The sequence below is a fragment of the Eleginops maclovinus genome, chromosome 10 (assembly GCF_036324505.1).
Source record: "Eleginops maclovinus isolate JMC-PN-2008 ecotype Puerto Natales chromosome 10, JC_Emac_rtc_rv5, whole genome shotgun sequence".
NCBI lineage: Eukaryota > Metazoa > Chordata > Actinopteri > Perciformes > Eleginopidae > Eleginops > Eleginops maclovinus.
The window spans coordinates 9910597-9927186 of NC_086358.1; the positions used below are offsets into that span (position 1 = coordinate 9910597).

A 16590-nucleotide genomic window follows, 5' to 3' on the forward strand; every position below is an offset into this window, starting at 1 on the left:
TTCACTATTACCCCTTGTGCCTGCTGTCATCCGGCTGTCTTATGTCTGCAGAGTTACAGTGTGCACCTGTCAGATACAATTTATGGCAAGCAATTTGTTGTGTACCTGGGGAGTTGCAGTGTCTTGAGAACTTTCCTTGTTGTATTTGTTGCACATTATACGGGATGTTTCTTATTCAGCATTAGTGGCCATGAGTTAAATTGGTTTTGTGTTCAGTTGAAGGATTATAGGGATGTTTTTTCTTAGTTCCTGATTAATTTCCGAGGTACATGTTTTCTCTGGGCAGCAACATTAGTTGACTTACGATGAGCTGTCACCAGCTTTGTTTAATACAATAAAAGGAAATGAATGCACAGCAATTAGATGTTTGTTCTGTCTCATTGTTGCACGACTGCGCCTCTGCTGCTGCTGCTTGTGCTCTCAGCTAGGATTATCGCCCCTAAGAGGGGGAAGCATTACAAAATGACAGCCTCTCATGTCGAACAAGTCAAGCTGATTCAGTGAATATGGAAGAGGTTCCCACCACATGTTCTCCTGCATGTTAAGGGAGCAGTGTTAACCTTGTTTTGATTTGCATCTCCTTTGCAATTAAGATAATATGTCGTAATTAGAATTTTAATGTACCGCTGTGAGATTTTTGATAATTATACAGAATTCTCCGCGGTGATTTTCTCTTGCCTGCTTGTCTTCACAGATGAATTCATGGCTGATTAGATCACTGCTCTAATCAGATTTGAGTTACATTGTAAGATATCTTCCCACATGTCTCTGTCAAGCTGAGTTACTCAGCGTAACTGTGAAACCGTTAATGTGACAGCACATATGTTCGATAGGGAGTTTACAAATTGTTCTTTCACAAGCAGCAGGTTGCTTTATTACAAAAGACAGAAAGCTGAGGTGGAAATTCACTCAGCTAGACCCATATAATTAAGTGTAAAGGTTGGTTACTTAAATAAGGAAATGATGTCTTGTTCTGTGTCTGAAATCACTCATGCACTGCTCTTTACATAATCGCTCTGCAGTTTGCTCTTATTGTGAGTCGTAAATGTGGGACATCAATGACAGGTGCAGTGTCGCATCACATCTATGCCTCTCTGTTGTATAACAGGCTTTGTCGGCTCAAAGCAGTGAAAGAATCACATTTCATTCCATATGGGGGCACTATATATTGCAAAACTTTTACAATATGGACCCTTTAACTGTAAAAGTTTGTCAGAAAATAATCATGATAGCTTAAAGGAAGTGATTTTGGACTCACAGTTAATATTTGATTGAATATCCTTTACTCTGTTTTATAGCGGTCATGGTTTTAGCCGCTAATTGACATAATTTCACCTTTAAACCTAGGTAACAGTTTAGATTCATCAAAAATAAATGGCACTCAAAAAAACAATTAACTATAAACACTTCCACTTCAGATATTAAGAGCTCTGAGAGACTGCACTTTCTTTGGTGAGATCAATGGTTTGTCAAGTAAAGTTGTTTACTTTTTTTATAATTACAAATATCAGAGTCAATGATTTCAACTGCGAGCCAGACACTGTTTACAGGGATTATATTCAAGGTGATGCCATAAATAATACAAATATGAGCTTGTTTTCTAAATTGATTGAAGTTAGTTGGCATTGTCAGTGTAAATAGGACCTCATGAAACAGATCAACAATTCTGAGAAGAGAGCGATAGGGGTTCACTTAGTATTTCATCACTCGGATAATAATTTATTGAATGAATTACAGGTTTAATTGGTGGTGGTATAGTAGGTCAAACAGGCATTTTAACATGGATGTGAAGGTTTTCCGGCTCAGATTAGTCTATACAGCCCCCATTGCAACACAGGGCTAATTCCACATAATGCATATTTCATCAGTACGCCTAACCTCGATGCATTAACTATGGTTGTTTGTCGTGTGTTTTCTCAATGCAATTTCCTAGCTGCTTTTTAAAAATTCAGCTCAACACCGCAGCCAATATTCCCCTTGGCCTTTTCACTACAACTGTACAAACCAGTCAATATTGGCAGGAGAATATTCTCATGCCCCAAGTTGCCACAGTATCAATACTGGGGGACGATAACAGGGTCCGGGGTAAATGAAAAGAGATCTGCAAAGGAAAACTAAACCTGAGACCTCCTCTGTGGTGCGAAATTGGCCACCACAAAGGAATTAATGACGGATCCTTCCAGCATAATTGTCTAATTATGCCGGCCAGATGGGGCACTGCTTTAACTAGGACACATTGTGCTACCTCTCCAGACTCTCCACAACAAAAGGCAAACCAGTGTGACAGCCTCTTCAGCAGTGAGTGGGAGGGAGAGTGAAAGAAAGAAAATGGAGAGAGTAGAGGAGAGGAGGGGAGGGGAAAAAAAACTGGGTCTGTCACTAAGCCATTCCTCCACTCGATATGTTACCACAGAAACAAATGTATGGTGTAAACAGCGCGTGGATCACAGCTCCTGGGAGGTGAATCACTGCAGTGTAATGAGGTTGGTTTACATGCTGCTTCTCAGCTTCCCACCCAGGCTAACTCGATACTTAAACCCTCTAATTAAAGAGAATCGGCCACTCGATAATTGATCACATCGGATGCCTCGGCATACGCCATCACTGTAAGGCTTCACGCCACTGTTTATTAGAGCTGTCTGCCTGCTTTGTCTCCTGGGAAGGCAAAGAGAAGGGAAGTGATGGAGGGGATGGGGTAGGTAGGGATGAAACAAAGGTAAACATGTAAAGAAATTAAATCTCCCTTCTTGAAAGCTGCTGTTTAAGTAGCATGGGGACTGGCAGCATAATATCACATATCGGTTTCTGTCTCAAGAGTCTTTCAACATGTCATGTGATGGTACTGCTTTGGAAGCATTACTTCCTCCATCAAAGTGATTCAAGGGGCATTAAATAATCCATGACCTTAAGTAGGAAGTGAAAATCAATGCACAAAAGAAAACAGATAAGCTTCCCACAGCTGTCATTTTTAAAATCAAATTCCAGATGGTGGTTAGGCAGCTACAGGTACTTTTTTAGAAAAGAAAAACAAACATTGAATTAAATAAAAAAAGTGTAATTGGCAGTGGTTTCCCAAAGTTGCAGTGTGATTAACCGCCATTGATTCATGTCTTGTATCAGCGGGGTACATTCATTTCTTAATTGACTAACTGCTCAATAGTAGACAATGAAAATGAGTATATCATATCAGAAAGGTGTACTAAAGTAAGACAACACTTCTGGTGCAGCTCATTGTAGCCTGTAGCTAAAATCAATCATGGTTTGCATGTTTTAAAACGGAGTTTAGGTAGAAAAATCACATCTATAAAAGTGATTTTTACTAGTGCTTGGTTTTCTTGAAGAGGTGAAAAATATGCCATAAAATTAATGTCTCGTAAAAATCCATACTTTACATTTAACATCTCTTTTTATATGTACATCAAGAATATGTAGTTGAGGGAATCTTTGCTTGTGTCCATACATCAGAACGTTGTGTACCAACAATGAAGGTGAATTCAACGTTTTCTTGTATTTCTTTCTTGTTACCCCCACCCTGCTGCTCTTTTGCACTGGTGTCTGGTCAGATGGTTATTATTGACTTCTGTTATCTTTACCACTGAGCTCCATCACTGTGTTTTGAAGCAGGTGGACAGGAAGTGACTGGACTGACTATTGAGCTTCTTCAGGACCTCTGACTTATAGATTTCCTCTGAGTCCCTGTGGTGTAGGGTAATTTGCTGAGTTTCAAAAATCGATTTATGGAAAGTAAATGTATCATCAAGGCCAGGACTGGTATCGGGAGAGAAGTAGATTGACAATGAGCAGACACAGGAAGACACAGTGCTGCTGGAGGGAAAAGAAACCTACAGTAGCATGTATTTGTGGTAAATAGGTCTGGAGTAAATACCCAGAGTACACCTGCAGAGCAGACAGCAGGTTATTATAGACGAACCTGAGCAGGTGTGGAGGCGCCGAGGAAGATATACGACTCCAGTCAGTCTGTTGAGCAAATTTTCTCTGAAGGGTTTTTTGCTGCTTTTGTTCACTTGATTTTACTTCTTTAAAAAGCCACAGTTGCCAGCAGTACAGCAGCGCAGTATCATGCTGTTTAACTGCACCAAAACCCTTAATTTTGTCATTTAAAAAAACATGCGGTAACTCTTGTTAAGAATTAACATTAAGCCTTTGTGCCATGGCATTATGACCTTGTCGAATACTGTGTGAAATGTAAAGGCAAATAGCTATAATTAAAGCCTTTTCATTCATATTTTGTTCTATAAGTTACATCTCTTTTATATTTATGAGCTTTACAGCAACCTAACCCTGACCTGAGACAAATAATAATGGTTTTCCCCAGCTAGACGTTTTTATACAGAACGATCTGATCACTCTGTCATGTCTACATTGGCAGCAGCCCATTTGGCAACGCACCAAAGAGAAACATATTATTACAAAGTGGGTGTAACTTCCTTATGCCAATCACAAAGTGCTGGTTTGGCATTTCTGAATTCCTGTGGCTGGCAGCTGGCAGCGATTTCTCTGACAACCTTTTTATAAAGAAGCTTGCTGGGGCTTTCCCATCATTAACAATAATTGTAAAAGATCTTTAGACGTGCATGCATACTGACAGTACGTACAGTGACTTCAAACTGTGACACGAGAAAATATGATACCTGACGGGATGCTTTGTGAGATCATGATAAATTGTTCTTGGCACTTTGTCTTGGTAAATAAGGCATACAAAATGAAAAACATATAAATAATAATAATGAAGTCCAATACAATGTGGAAAACTACATCATTAAGTTCAGTTCACACCTCTGTTTTCGTGTTTGTTACAATTAAAACAAACAAACACTTGCTCTCCCAAGGCTGCACATTCTCTCTCACAAAATATATAATGAAATGTAATTTTAATTACAGCCTACATGTTTAATACATTTAAAATGTTACATTTAATCTGCATCTGATTCAGCATCCACATTGACTATAAGAAAATGGACAGAATGTTCAAGTCTTTTAATAGTAATGGATGAAATTGGCGTGTTTTTCTCTCATTGTCATCAAATGCCAAAGAAACAACAAACTAGTCCTGTTAACTGGTAATCCCTTATTTTCCAAAGTATAATATGTGTTATAATTTCCTCGTAGTTGTCCAAAAACATGTTCACAAACCACAAACATTTCCCTGCTGCAGTAAATATAATTACTAGGGTATCCTATGTGTACTGTACTAAAAAATAGACCCCCAAAAATGTGCTCCTAATTGAGTAATATGTGCAACTTGATGTACCAATTGGCTGTTTTATTTAAGTTTGCCTCTTTATTAGGAACCAATGGACTTTGGATTTGGACCATAGATAAGTAAAAAGACTTATCCTTTTAAGAAGTCCATAAATAAGTTCCTGGATATGCACCAAACCCTGATTACTTGTTCCCTGGCTCTTCGACCAACTTTGAGATATACTGCAAAACATTCTGCACCAAAATGAGAGATGATTACCGGCTGAAATTGATATGCATTTAATTCAAATCTGGCTATTGTATTTTATTTAAATTGTTGTATTATATAAATTAGAATAAACAGTACAATATCTTTTATATCTAATAATTGTTTATTAAACTTAAGGTAATTTCTGTTCTTTAAATATATTTTTTTGCTCTTTACATGCTGCTGTATACTGTACCCCCGAAAGAGACTAGCATGTCTGCAATTAGCCTGTGGCATTATTATACTAACAATATATCCATGCTGTGAGGATTAGAAGCCACAACTATTAGCCTTATGGGTGTAGTTGATGTTGCAGTGATGGATTTTCTGATACACACAGATGGTTTATTCTGAAGTGTATAATACCATATGAAAATTCTTAGCTGCTTATTTAGTCTTTCTGCAGGGGTAACAAAGTGAAGTTAAGTTTATTGAACTTGGTATCCTTTTGCACTCATTGGTTTCCATTTCAAGGGTGTGTGAGAGACACAGCATTTCCCCTGACTCTGAGCAGATCCTCTGTGCCGTGTTATTGTAGTGGTGACCTTGATTCTTCTCTAAAAGCCTTCTGTCAGTGCACATTCTTGCAGGCACACAGCCTTGTAGTGTTGGCTGAAAACTCATTGAATCTGCTTCACCAAAGCCAACAGGGCACAAGGGTGCAGGTGCTGCACTGAAATTGGTTTTCTTTTTAAAGTAAAGTGTGCTTCACAAAGAATGGCTCTCTCTAAACAGTCTCTGTAACCAGAATGAGCTCCGTGTGCTACACAGTAGAGTTATGGTTTCACTGGAATCAAGAAGTCTGTTTACAATGTGTGAAACAAATACAGGATGAATTTGATTCTGATGCTAGACTGTATATGTCTAGGTAAGACAGCTCAGATGGTGATTGGTGACCATTCCAGTAAATATCCAGTGCAGTGCAGATGGAAGTTGGGTGAATCAGATTTGGCCCACGATCAGCTTTTTAAAGATTATTATGAGACCGTGATTTCATGGAAAAAATAGACCGAATGAGATCAAATTTGTTTTTTTGGCAGAGGGGGAGGCTTCTTGGCACGCAGAACAATATCTAAATAGAAATCACATTTTTCACTCAAGTTAGATTTAACTGGAGTGCATTGTCCTCTTTTCTGGCTCAGAAACATTGCTGTCTAGAAATGTGAAAGTTGCAGCCGCAGAGTTTCGGTGTATTAACATTATTGGCACGCAGGGTGTTATATCTGGCAAGGAGAATCCATTTTGAGAGGGTTGGGAAATACTATATGTAAAGAGCATCTGTCACAGACCCTAGTTTCGTTCTCTTAACCTGCAAAGCGTAAAATAGGTCAGTAATATTTCCCTCCTTTTTCGGTGGGATTTGTAAAATGTACAGGACACAGCACCAAATCATTAGCATGGATGGAATCCAGAGCATTAATGGTAACCAGGCAGAGTCGAGTGACATTGTTATTGCAGCCGTTCCCAGGAAAGTGAGGGGAGCTGAACATTTATATTTGATTTATAGCCGAGTTTGAATTTATGTTCCAACTCTCAATAGGAAAGTAAGTGATCTTCGCCTGGCTTCTCACAAGTGAGGGCCCCACAGCATCTGGTGCTGGAAACATCTCCGTATCAAACGGAGTTCCTTTTAGTTTCTCTTTGCACTGCTCAACCACCAAGAATTTACACCTGTAGGGGATATAGTATTACTATGTTTATTGGACTGGATTCAAGTCTGAGCCTTGAGAAATGATCAGATGAGTTTAATAAGCTGCTCTTTGTGTTAAACTTGGAGCAACAAGTTGCTAGACACACTTTGTTTGTGTTGTATACTAACTGATTACCTGCTATCTGTTTCTACTCATAGTGGTGATTGCAAAGATGGAGCCAAGTCATTATTTACTCTGGTTTATTGTGCACTAAATGCTATCTGATAGCTTAAGTGTCTGTTCAGCATTGCAGGCAGTATGGCTCGGATATAAAGATCTTTGATTTACTCTGCTCAAGTGCTGTTATTTATTGGGAGTTCTTTTTCCAACAGCTCGTTGACGAGAGCAGAAATATACAGCTCACTGTCACCATGAGTGCGCTTTTGAATCCTTGAAACATTGTATCTCCACGTTATTATCCGCTTGAAGTGATGATACGAATACCATTCTTTATGGTTTGGTAATAACTGCCTTATTTTTCATAGGGACGCGTAGCATTATTTATCACTGGCAGTGTTCATGGGGATTAATGATGCATAACTCTGTCAGACTTGTCTGGCATACAGCACCAGCCGAAGGAATCTGGAAGGTTATCAGAGCAATAAATCCCAAGTTTTCCACCGTTGTTTGTCACGATGCACTGCATCAGCCAGTAGTTATGACGGTTCCAGCTCCCCCCCCCCCCCCCTCTACCTCCCTCTGCAAGCCGTCAGAAAAATAACACAACTTGTTTAAGCTGCCAGTTGATAAGGTAGAATTTGATCGTGCCACCTCAAAGTTCAAAGCGAGCAACTGTTCTGAAATCTCCTCCTTATTACGTTGACTCTGTCTGCTTCCAGCTGGAGGATGGGGTGTAGATAAGGAGTGCGCCTCACACTCTCTCCACCTCTGATGTGTGTTCTTGGCAATGAGCACAGAAGCACAGTCTGTTCATTCTTGCATTTTAACTGTTTTGTCAATTGCCGTCATCGTATTCTGTTATGTCTATAAACTGAAAATTAAATTAGGTGTGCAGACTGTAACACAAGTTCAATCCATACACGCCCAGCAGCAGTATTTCTTTCATCATGGCTTATTTTCTCTGTTTAATTTATCGAATAAATTGGCCCTTTAACTTGGCGAGCAGGAAGAAGGCATCCATGCATTGTCCATGATCGGGCAGAGAGGAAGATTCAGTCTATTAGTGCAATGATAGAGCCTTTACTGCAGTGAGCTCACTGATTGAATGGCATCCTTCTCAAGGTCAGGTTGGAGCTAAGAGCTATTTTCTGCTTACCTGTGCAGCCAGCCGGCCACAGAATCTGCACACAAACTGCCTTTACACCGGCGCGCTTAGTAAGCGGAGAAGCTCATCACTGATATTTCCAGCTGGTCACATGAAGAGAAACCTCTTTGCCTGCAGAAAAGGACACAAAGGCATGAGTAATATGATAAGTGGGATCTTGCTACAGTGCGTAAAGACATTAGGAATGTTGTTTTTTCGATATGAGCCAAGGGCCGAATCATATCCTCCCATTGTGTCCCTTTCAAAGTAAACCAGTGTGTTAAATGTGAATAGGTTCACAGGGAACGTGCAGACAGGGTCAGAGGTCAAACTGGGAGCACAGCTGTTCTGTCTGTTTTTTTTTCTTCTGATGAATGTGAAGAAAACAAGAGCTAAAATAATGATATATAATCACCATTTACGTCGTTTTATAAGCTGCTTACATTCAGGGACCTACTTTATATACGTCTAAATTACTGCTCAACAATATATAAGTGTGTCAGTGACCCGTTAATGTATAAACTGCGAGATTAGTGTTAATAATGTCTGGGATGGACAGTTTTCGTTAATGTTTTTGATCATAATTCAGCTGATGGTAAATTACATGAAATAAGTGCAGTCATAACAATCATTAGAGCCCACTTCCTCCCAGCAGCTAATGTTATGAAGTGAATTTTCCGCACCGCCACATTGAATTTAGACAGGCTTGACCTGTGCTAAGCCCTCAACCGGGGCTGTCATTTGGCGTATGTTTAAAAAAAACCTTCTTCGGTAAAACCCACACTGTCACCGTATCCACAAGGTGAAGGGGGGAGGGGGAATGGGTTGCCACCGTCATGAGATCAAAGCACCGTGACAATCCACCATACTGCATACAGGATGGAGGTGGAGTGGCAAAACTGATTCACCTGTGCATGGGCCGAGCACAGCTCCCCCCCCCCCCCTGCCCTGCCACACCAGCTGGAGCCCACAGACAGGATTAGAGGCTTTATCTACAAAGGTCCCTCATCATCTCTCTGCCTGAACCTTGGATTGAAACAACCCCCGCAAACACAAACGCCACTTTATGATCACTTAATAACACCCCCACCCTCACTCCATGCACTCTGTAAATCAGCTCATGTGCTTTTATAGCCGCCATTGTCTCCGATAAATAGGACAACCCGGTAGTCTGGGACTCCCAGCCCATGAATCTGGTGTGGAGGCATTTTCTCTCACAAAGGTATCAATGTATAGCCCACCATTCAAGCTGCTCTCCGGGTCCTGTATCCTAGCTCAGCCCCTCATGCCTGCCAGGTAAACCCGTCTGCCGCTTTGCTGCTGCGATAGGGGAGTTTGGCTCTGACTGACTGAAAGAACATCACCTTGTTTATCCTGTAAATAATTCACCCCTCCCGGGCAACAGAAACAAAATCAAGGTTGTGTGTTTAACAAGGGAGGCAGGGAATGAAAAGGCGCCAAGAAGAAGAAAAAAAAAATCAGGTGTTTCCTTTTTAGATAAACTTGCCGCCTGGGGAAAAGCGACACATCCCTGATTCCTATGCAGTGCGAAGATGCTGCAGTGAGATGTGTTATAGGAGGTGTGTGTGGTGGGAAGGTTTATTTTGTGTGCTCACTGAACTTGCCCTTTGATAGCTCTCTGAAGAGGCTGCAGACATTCTGTCTGGGACATTCTTGTCATGTTTAACATCAGAACCTATGGAGTGTGTCAGGGCGTCAGCAAGAGTTAGATACTTATCATGGCGGGATGTTGCTGGGAGCTGTCTCTTCCCGCCCGCTGCCCTGTGTGTGACATACACGTGTGTACAGGGACATACAAGCTGCCTACGTTTGTTTTTGGTGTTTTGTGGTGTCTAGCACCGCTTCCCTGGGGTGGTGTACCAGTGTCAAGTATGGACAGAATGTGTATTTCCTTTTCACTTGTAGCATCTTTCTCTTTTGTTATTTTCTGGGTTTTAAACATGCCTGTACAGTGCGTTCCATATACAGAGTGACTCACTTGTTATTGCTCTTCATGACACATTGGCTACATTATCAAATAATAGGTAGACATTTATCAGTACTACTGTTTACATGCATATATTCAATTTGAGGATAAAATAATACAAAAATAAAAGGAAGGCATACGTCATTGGACCTGTGTTCATGCATATTTGTAAATAGAGCATACAAAATAATAGAAAGTTGTGCTATAATCACCGGAAATGCATTTTTCTTGATTTTTACTTGTGCAAAAAAGTGGTATGTAAAAGTAAAGGAATACATTTTGTTCACGTGATGACACGTTGCCTGCCTCTGCTTCCTGTAAGGTAGACAAACCACATGCATCTCATTGTCACTTTTTCTTACAGTACCTCAACAGATCCTGTGAACATTACACATAGAATTGATTTAATTCTCATTATAAATGTGGCACGGTATAGCACGGTGAAGGATCAAAGTGTAAACCAATGGGATATAAAGATCAGGTTGGGATGGTTTTCTTAGTCATGCCTACTCGTGCGACAAAAGGTCATCACTGCAATGTTATTGATTTCTATGAAGAAACAGTTTTCTAATAAGTTCAACTCCCCATTTCATGGGAATCTTAGATTGGATCCTTTAAACCACAGTTGTAGTTCATTATAAAGTCTAATTCTTAAGTACAACAAAAGGAAATGAGTCATTATCCAACATATGCAGATTGCACAGTACATTTAAATATCATAAAAGCTTCAGTCAGTTTCACATTGTCCTGCAGCCAGAGTCTAAAGCTGCATGACAACTGTGAAACAACCATTATAAAAGGAGACTTGAGTAATGATACACAAGCCTTCCCACCATGCTGGTGTGTCAGCAAGGGATGAGCCAAGCGCTGATCAGAAGACAACGATGATCTGGATATTTGAAGCTGATATTGGGCCGGATTCCCATCGGGCTTCATGCTATGCCTTCCCTTTGAGTGTTGATTGCAGAGAGGAGAATGTGGTTGACTGATCTGAAAGGAAATTACTGGAGAGAGAGCTTATCCATGCCTTTGACTGATAATCAGCTCATTATCGTGTTGATCATTTACAGCTCTCCCTCTCGCCTGCTCTCTATTCTTTTAGCTGTGTCACTGAAGCAGAGCACAGAGACTTTTAATGGCTTGGCAGGGAGCCCGCTGTGGTGAGGCAGGGTTAAAACAAGCATGCTAGCCCTGGCTAGTCTCCACTTTTACACAGTACAGGTCCCCACCCCACTTATCAACCCTCCCAGGGAAGAGAACAAATTAAAGAAAAACAACAACAGCGACAACAACATATGCAACCCCGATGCGAGCGGTGCCCTAGCACCCCAACACGGCTAACTGTGCATGAAATTGAACTGATTGGAGTTATTGACCAGAAGGCTCCAGCCCCTGAGAGGACAGGGAGTATGGCGCTCATGGTGGGGGCTACTGTGTTACCTGATTGAGTGAAAAATCCTCCGGCCGGTTGCTTTGATGCACTGCACTTTACGGGAAAGACTGATTTAATGGAAGCTGCCAGACCTCATCAATGTCAGCGCTTGTGGTGAGGGCCCTCTGCTCCACCGTGCTTTATATGAAAGCGCTCGCTATGACAGGTCCTGATGGACAGATGTTTGCTAGTTGTTTTAACTGCACAGTAAAAAGAAACACAGTATCATCCTCCACCTCTGGCTCTAAAAGACACGCTGGGCAGTTAGAGGAGGCTGTTACAGGCCACCCTGCCGTGCAGCACCCTCGCCTTAAGCTATTTTAGTCCTCTATAAATAGCCCTATTGAATTTTATCCGGGTTGATAAGCCTATAATTAATGTGACCATCATTAGGCACGGACATGTTCTTCTCAAGAGGACCCCGCTGGTGAGGTGAAGCGTGGAGAATTGAGACTTCTCGGCTGTCCTTGTTTTAAAGATGAACCGAGCAGTGTGAGAGTGTGGAAACTGAAGTTACGGCCAACCAGCTTCCTGGTGATGTGCAGAAGGCGCCGCTTTGTTGTCGAACTGCGGGATAACACAGTATCATCTATCAACTCTCCACAGAAGCCCACTGTGCAGCGTCTTCAGTAGATCTGAATTGCATCGGAATTGCATCATTAATAGAGCAGAAATGATTCCCAGCAACTCGGAGAGAATACATTGACCCCTGAGGGAGGCTAGAAACAAGACAATGTTTTTACAGGAGGAATATCTAACTAGAAGTCCCATTACCACTTCATCAATATACAGCAGCAAGCGAGTAGGGGAGACTCCAGAAGGGAGAGGAAAGAAAGTGGAAGAGGGAATGTAATAGCTTATAGTGCTAATGGCGGTCTGAGCGCTCAAGTCCCAAACATTCAGCCGCCTCATCTCATCTGGGCTGTGTAATTGCCCTCCTGGAAGCTGCCACGCGGAGCGGCTGCCTCTGTAGTGAAGAGTGGCAGCTGCTGGATGTTGAGGAGCGGGCCTAGGTCAGCTCCCCAAGTGGGGCTCCTTGCAACCATGAGATGTCATAATTAATAGCTATCTAGGGGCCCTGGGGCCAGTGTCGGGCGGGCATGTGGGTGTGTGGGTGAGATTATTCGGGTAAATGGAAGTCAAACAGAAAGAGACACCAGACTTATTCTCCACTTAACATAATGTATACTTATCACTTTGCCTTTAGCGAGTACGCCTTTGCAGCATCTTACCCCCTTGCTTTTCAGGGATATTTTTTTCCCGCTTGTTTATATTAGGTTTCCCTTCCGTATCTAAACGTACCTAGAGATATGATGCTGTGGTGTATCATGGGAATTTATTAATCTCTGGGGACCGGCGTTCTCCCTAGTTAAGTAAATATACATGAGCTGCTGTGCAAGATACACGCTCTCAGCACCTTCAGAAAAATCTGTTACTTCAGCTTCCCTTTTCCTTCCCATCCTCCTCCTCCTCTCTCTCTTTAACATGCCGCCTGGGGGCAAATCTCACTCAGTCTCATCTGCGGCTTAATTTCAGTGGAGCGGCCCTCAGTAATGAAGCGCCTTGATGTACATTTGCCAATTTCTGCCTCTGCCACTGCGGTATAATTGGGATGTGACTAAGCATGAATACCCAGCGCAGGGTTGGTTGACCTCTCGGCGACCCCGCGAATAGCGCTTTTGTCATAATGGAGGTATTATCTCACGTAATCTGGGAATGGAGAGGGATTGTCTGCAGGGTAGCAGGGATGAAAATGAATTGATATAACTCCCCGCTCCTGTGCACCACAGAGGAGAAAAAGGAAAAAAAAATCCCTTCAAGATATATTTTTTACACGCTCATAATGAAGACATTTTCTTCTTATCTATTTGCTGCTTTGTGTTTATTGGAGTAGAGCAGCTTCTGGTTAAGGCAGGGGTGGGTTTTTCAGGAAGGGAGGGCGTTTTGACGCTGTGGCACCACAGAGAGGTGTGTGTGTGTGTGTCAGCCTTTTCCCTGTGTGGGTGTACTGTGTACTCATGCACATGTTAGTGTGTATGTGTGTCTCTTAATGACCCTGTAAAATGACAAGCTGAGCTGGCAGCGAGAGTACAGCCGACGGTCAGAGGCAGAGAGGAAGAGGAGGTGGAGGATGCAGGAGGGTTCAGATGGAGGTGGTGGAGGGTGGGGGGGGGTATGGTTCCGAGGTCGCTCTACTGTGATTCACCATGCTGTCATCAGAGGGACGGGGGCCCTTAGTGGCCCTCTCTATTCCCACCTGAGAGGCCTGCAAATGGAGGGGCCGCGCTGTCATTATTTACAGCCCGCAGCTCCTAACCTTGGATTCGGAGCTCATCACGACGAAGAGAAAATCAGATAGGACTTGACGTGTACCCGAGCCAGCGACCTTGATAAGTGTGAGGTGCCTGCAGCAAGAGGTTAGGGAAGAAGAGCTTGCTTCTGTCGGCTTTCGCTGTGGATTCGCACGTGCGTGTTTGTGTATTTCAGCCAGGTGGGGAGGGAGGAGGGGGGTGCACAGCTGAAATGACTGAGCCATGACTCAAGATGACACGTGGCAGGGCCTACTCATGGGCCAAAATACAGCTGGCTTATGTCGCATTATTACTGTACAATTTGTTGGCACTAGAGCTAAAACATTAACAAAGTAATTTATTAGTCAATTGCCAGAAAATCAATTAACTTTTAAATACAAAATGACCTAATCATTTATTTATAAGCATATACAAGCTGGTTACAGCAACTGCTGAACTAAACATACTTTTTTGTCTCATCACTTTAATACCTTTTAGATTTTTAACTGCTTGTCTTACAAAATTGCAATTGGGGATAATGTCACCTTAGAGAAATTATTAATTTTTCATCAAAAAACTAAAGGATTAAAAAATCAAGCAAAGACATTTTTATGATTTATTTTTTACCAAAGAAAATCCACAAGGTCTGGTATGTTTGTAAATTGGCATCCTTGATTTGAAATCACACCTGACCCTTGCGTAAAGCAATTCGTTTTTTCAATGTAGACTTTTTCTTTTTATTGGATTGTTCACTTTTTCCACAAACTAGTTAAAGCGCAAAATAACAGGGGATGGCATCTCCGGATGGGTGATGAAAATGCATTTTTTTCCCCCTCCAAGATGCTATTTGGTCGTGTGAAATGATTAATTTCACACATATACAGGTCATCCCCAAAAGCAGCAACATCTCATTCACTAGGGGCCCCCGTCAGCAACAAAACAGGAGGCTGCAATAAAATGAGCAAACAGCAGCACGTACTGTACGTCAATAAATCTTTGGAGGTTAAACCTGAGCGCTGTAGAATTTGAGCAGTGCCACCCCCCGCCCCCCGCCCCCACCCCCTCCTCTCATCAGGTAAAAGTCACTGAGTACATCAGACCAAAAAAAAGGCAGACAGTTCAGGAAGTGTCCTGTGGTAACAGATATACACTCTTTCAGACACACACCGTCTGTGTTTGCATAAGTAGGATGAAGCCTTGAATTATGGGGTTTGTGTAAATAAGGAGATGAGACTGTTTTTAGCACACATGGATGCGGGAGCGCTTGGATGAGAATGGCGCCTCTATGTGCAGTGGAATTGGTCTTGGGTTGTTTACGACAGCTCGCAGCCCTCATATATCACAAGCAGTATGTTTGCTGTGAAGCTACAGTTTGTATGCCATCTGCCTTAGCTGAACTTGACCCTTCAAACAGACTTATATTTTGTAAACTGAGCCCACTGTAACTGCTGTTTTTTTATTTTCTCTTTCCTAGTGGATGATCCAGGAACCCCACAAGGTGGCTACTTTCTTCGGGTGCATTGGTAACGACCGCTTTGGGGAGATCCTAAAGAAGAAGGCCGAAGAAGCCCACGTCGACGCACATTACTATGAACAAAACGAGGAGCCGACCGGTACCTGTGCCGCCTGCATCACTGGGGATAATAGGTTAGCCACCTTTCACTAACCTCTGACCGAGAAACGACCCTCTAGCTCCTCGTCATTCTGGTTCATTTTTACATCCTCAGGCAGGCAGTTGATTCCTCTGGGCTGGAAGTCATAACAGGGAATCATAGCTCAGCTCACACATCAAAAGGAAAAAGAACAGCTTGAGTGTGTTTTTCCAGGCCCCCACTCAGTCTCTGCCGCCCCAGTGGGTTGTCATCCATCTATAGGCTGACAGTAGCAATGTGTTAGAGATGGCTGGGCTATCCCAGCTCTCACCTGTCAGCCTTTTCGGCTGTAAAAGGGGCTTTAGCATCTCTGGCGACTCTCAAGCTAGCATCACCATCAGCACGTCTGAGACAGCAGAGGTTAAAGCCTGCTCACACACACACACACACACACACACACACACACACACACACACACACACACACACACACACACACACACGCTGATATCACAAACAGCAAGGGCTCCACTTCATGATAGACCAGGTGTGGATCAATAACCTCCTTCTCTAAACACTCCCCCACAACTGCATCCCTTCATCCGCTGATACTGGAGTTGTCAGTCAGTCATCAGCTGGACCTCCACCGCCCCGGGAGCGGGCCTTGCTGAATGGCCTTAGTGAGCTTGTTTGATGTGGCTCTGACACCTGAAAAGGTCAGGTGCTGTGCTCAGGGAGACGAGCCCTGTAATATTTCTTACAGGTGTTTAACAGACAGCTCAGGAGGCCAGACGAAAGGTCGGGCAGCAGGGCCAGATTGGAAGGGTGATGGCTTTGAAGGATTGGGAGCCAGTATGTCACAGC

General features: G+C 42.6%; 1 protein-coding gene across 2 annotated transcripts in view; it reads left to right on the forward strand.

The window, feature by feature from the left end:
- Nucleotides 1-16590, forward strand: part of adkb (adenosine kinase b) — a 94861-nt gene that overhangs the window by 23770 nt on the left and 54501 nt on the right. For both annotated transcript variants that reach the window (XM_063892596.1, XM_063892597.1), the window contains exon 5: nucleotides 15610-15782. In XM_063892596.1, the coding sequence (XP_063748666.1) occupies nucleotides 15610-15782 (173 nt within the window). The remainder of the gene's footprint in view (nucleotides 1-15609; nucleotides 15783-16590) is intronic.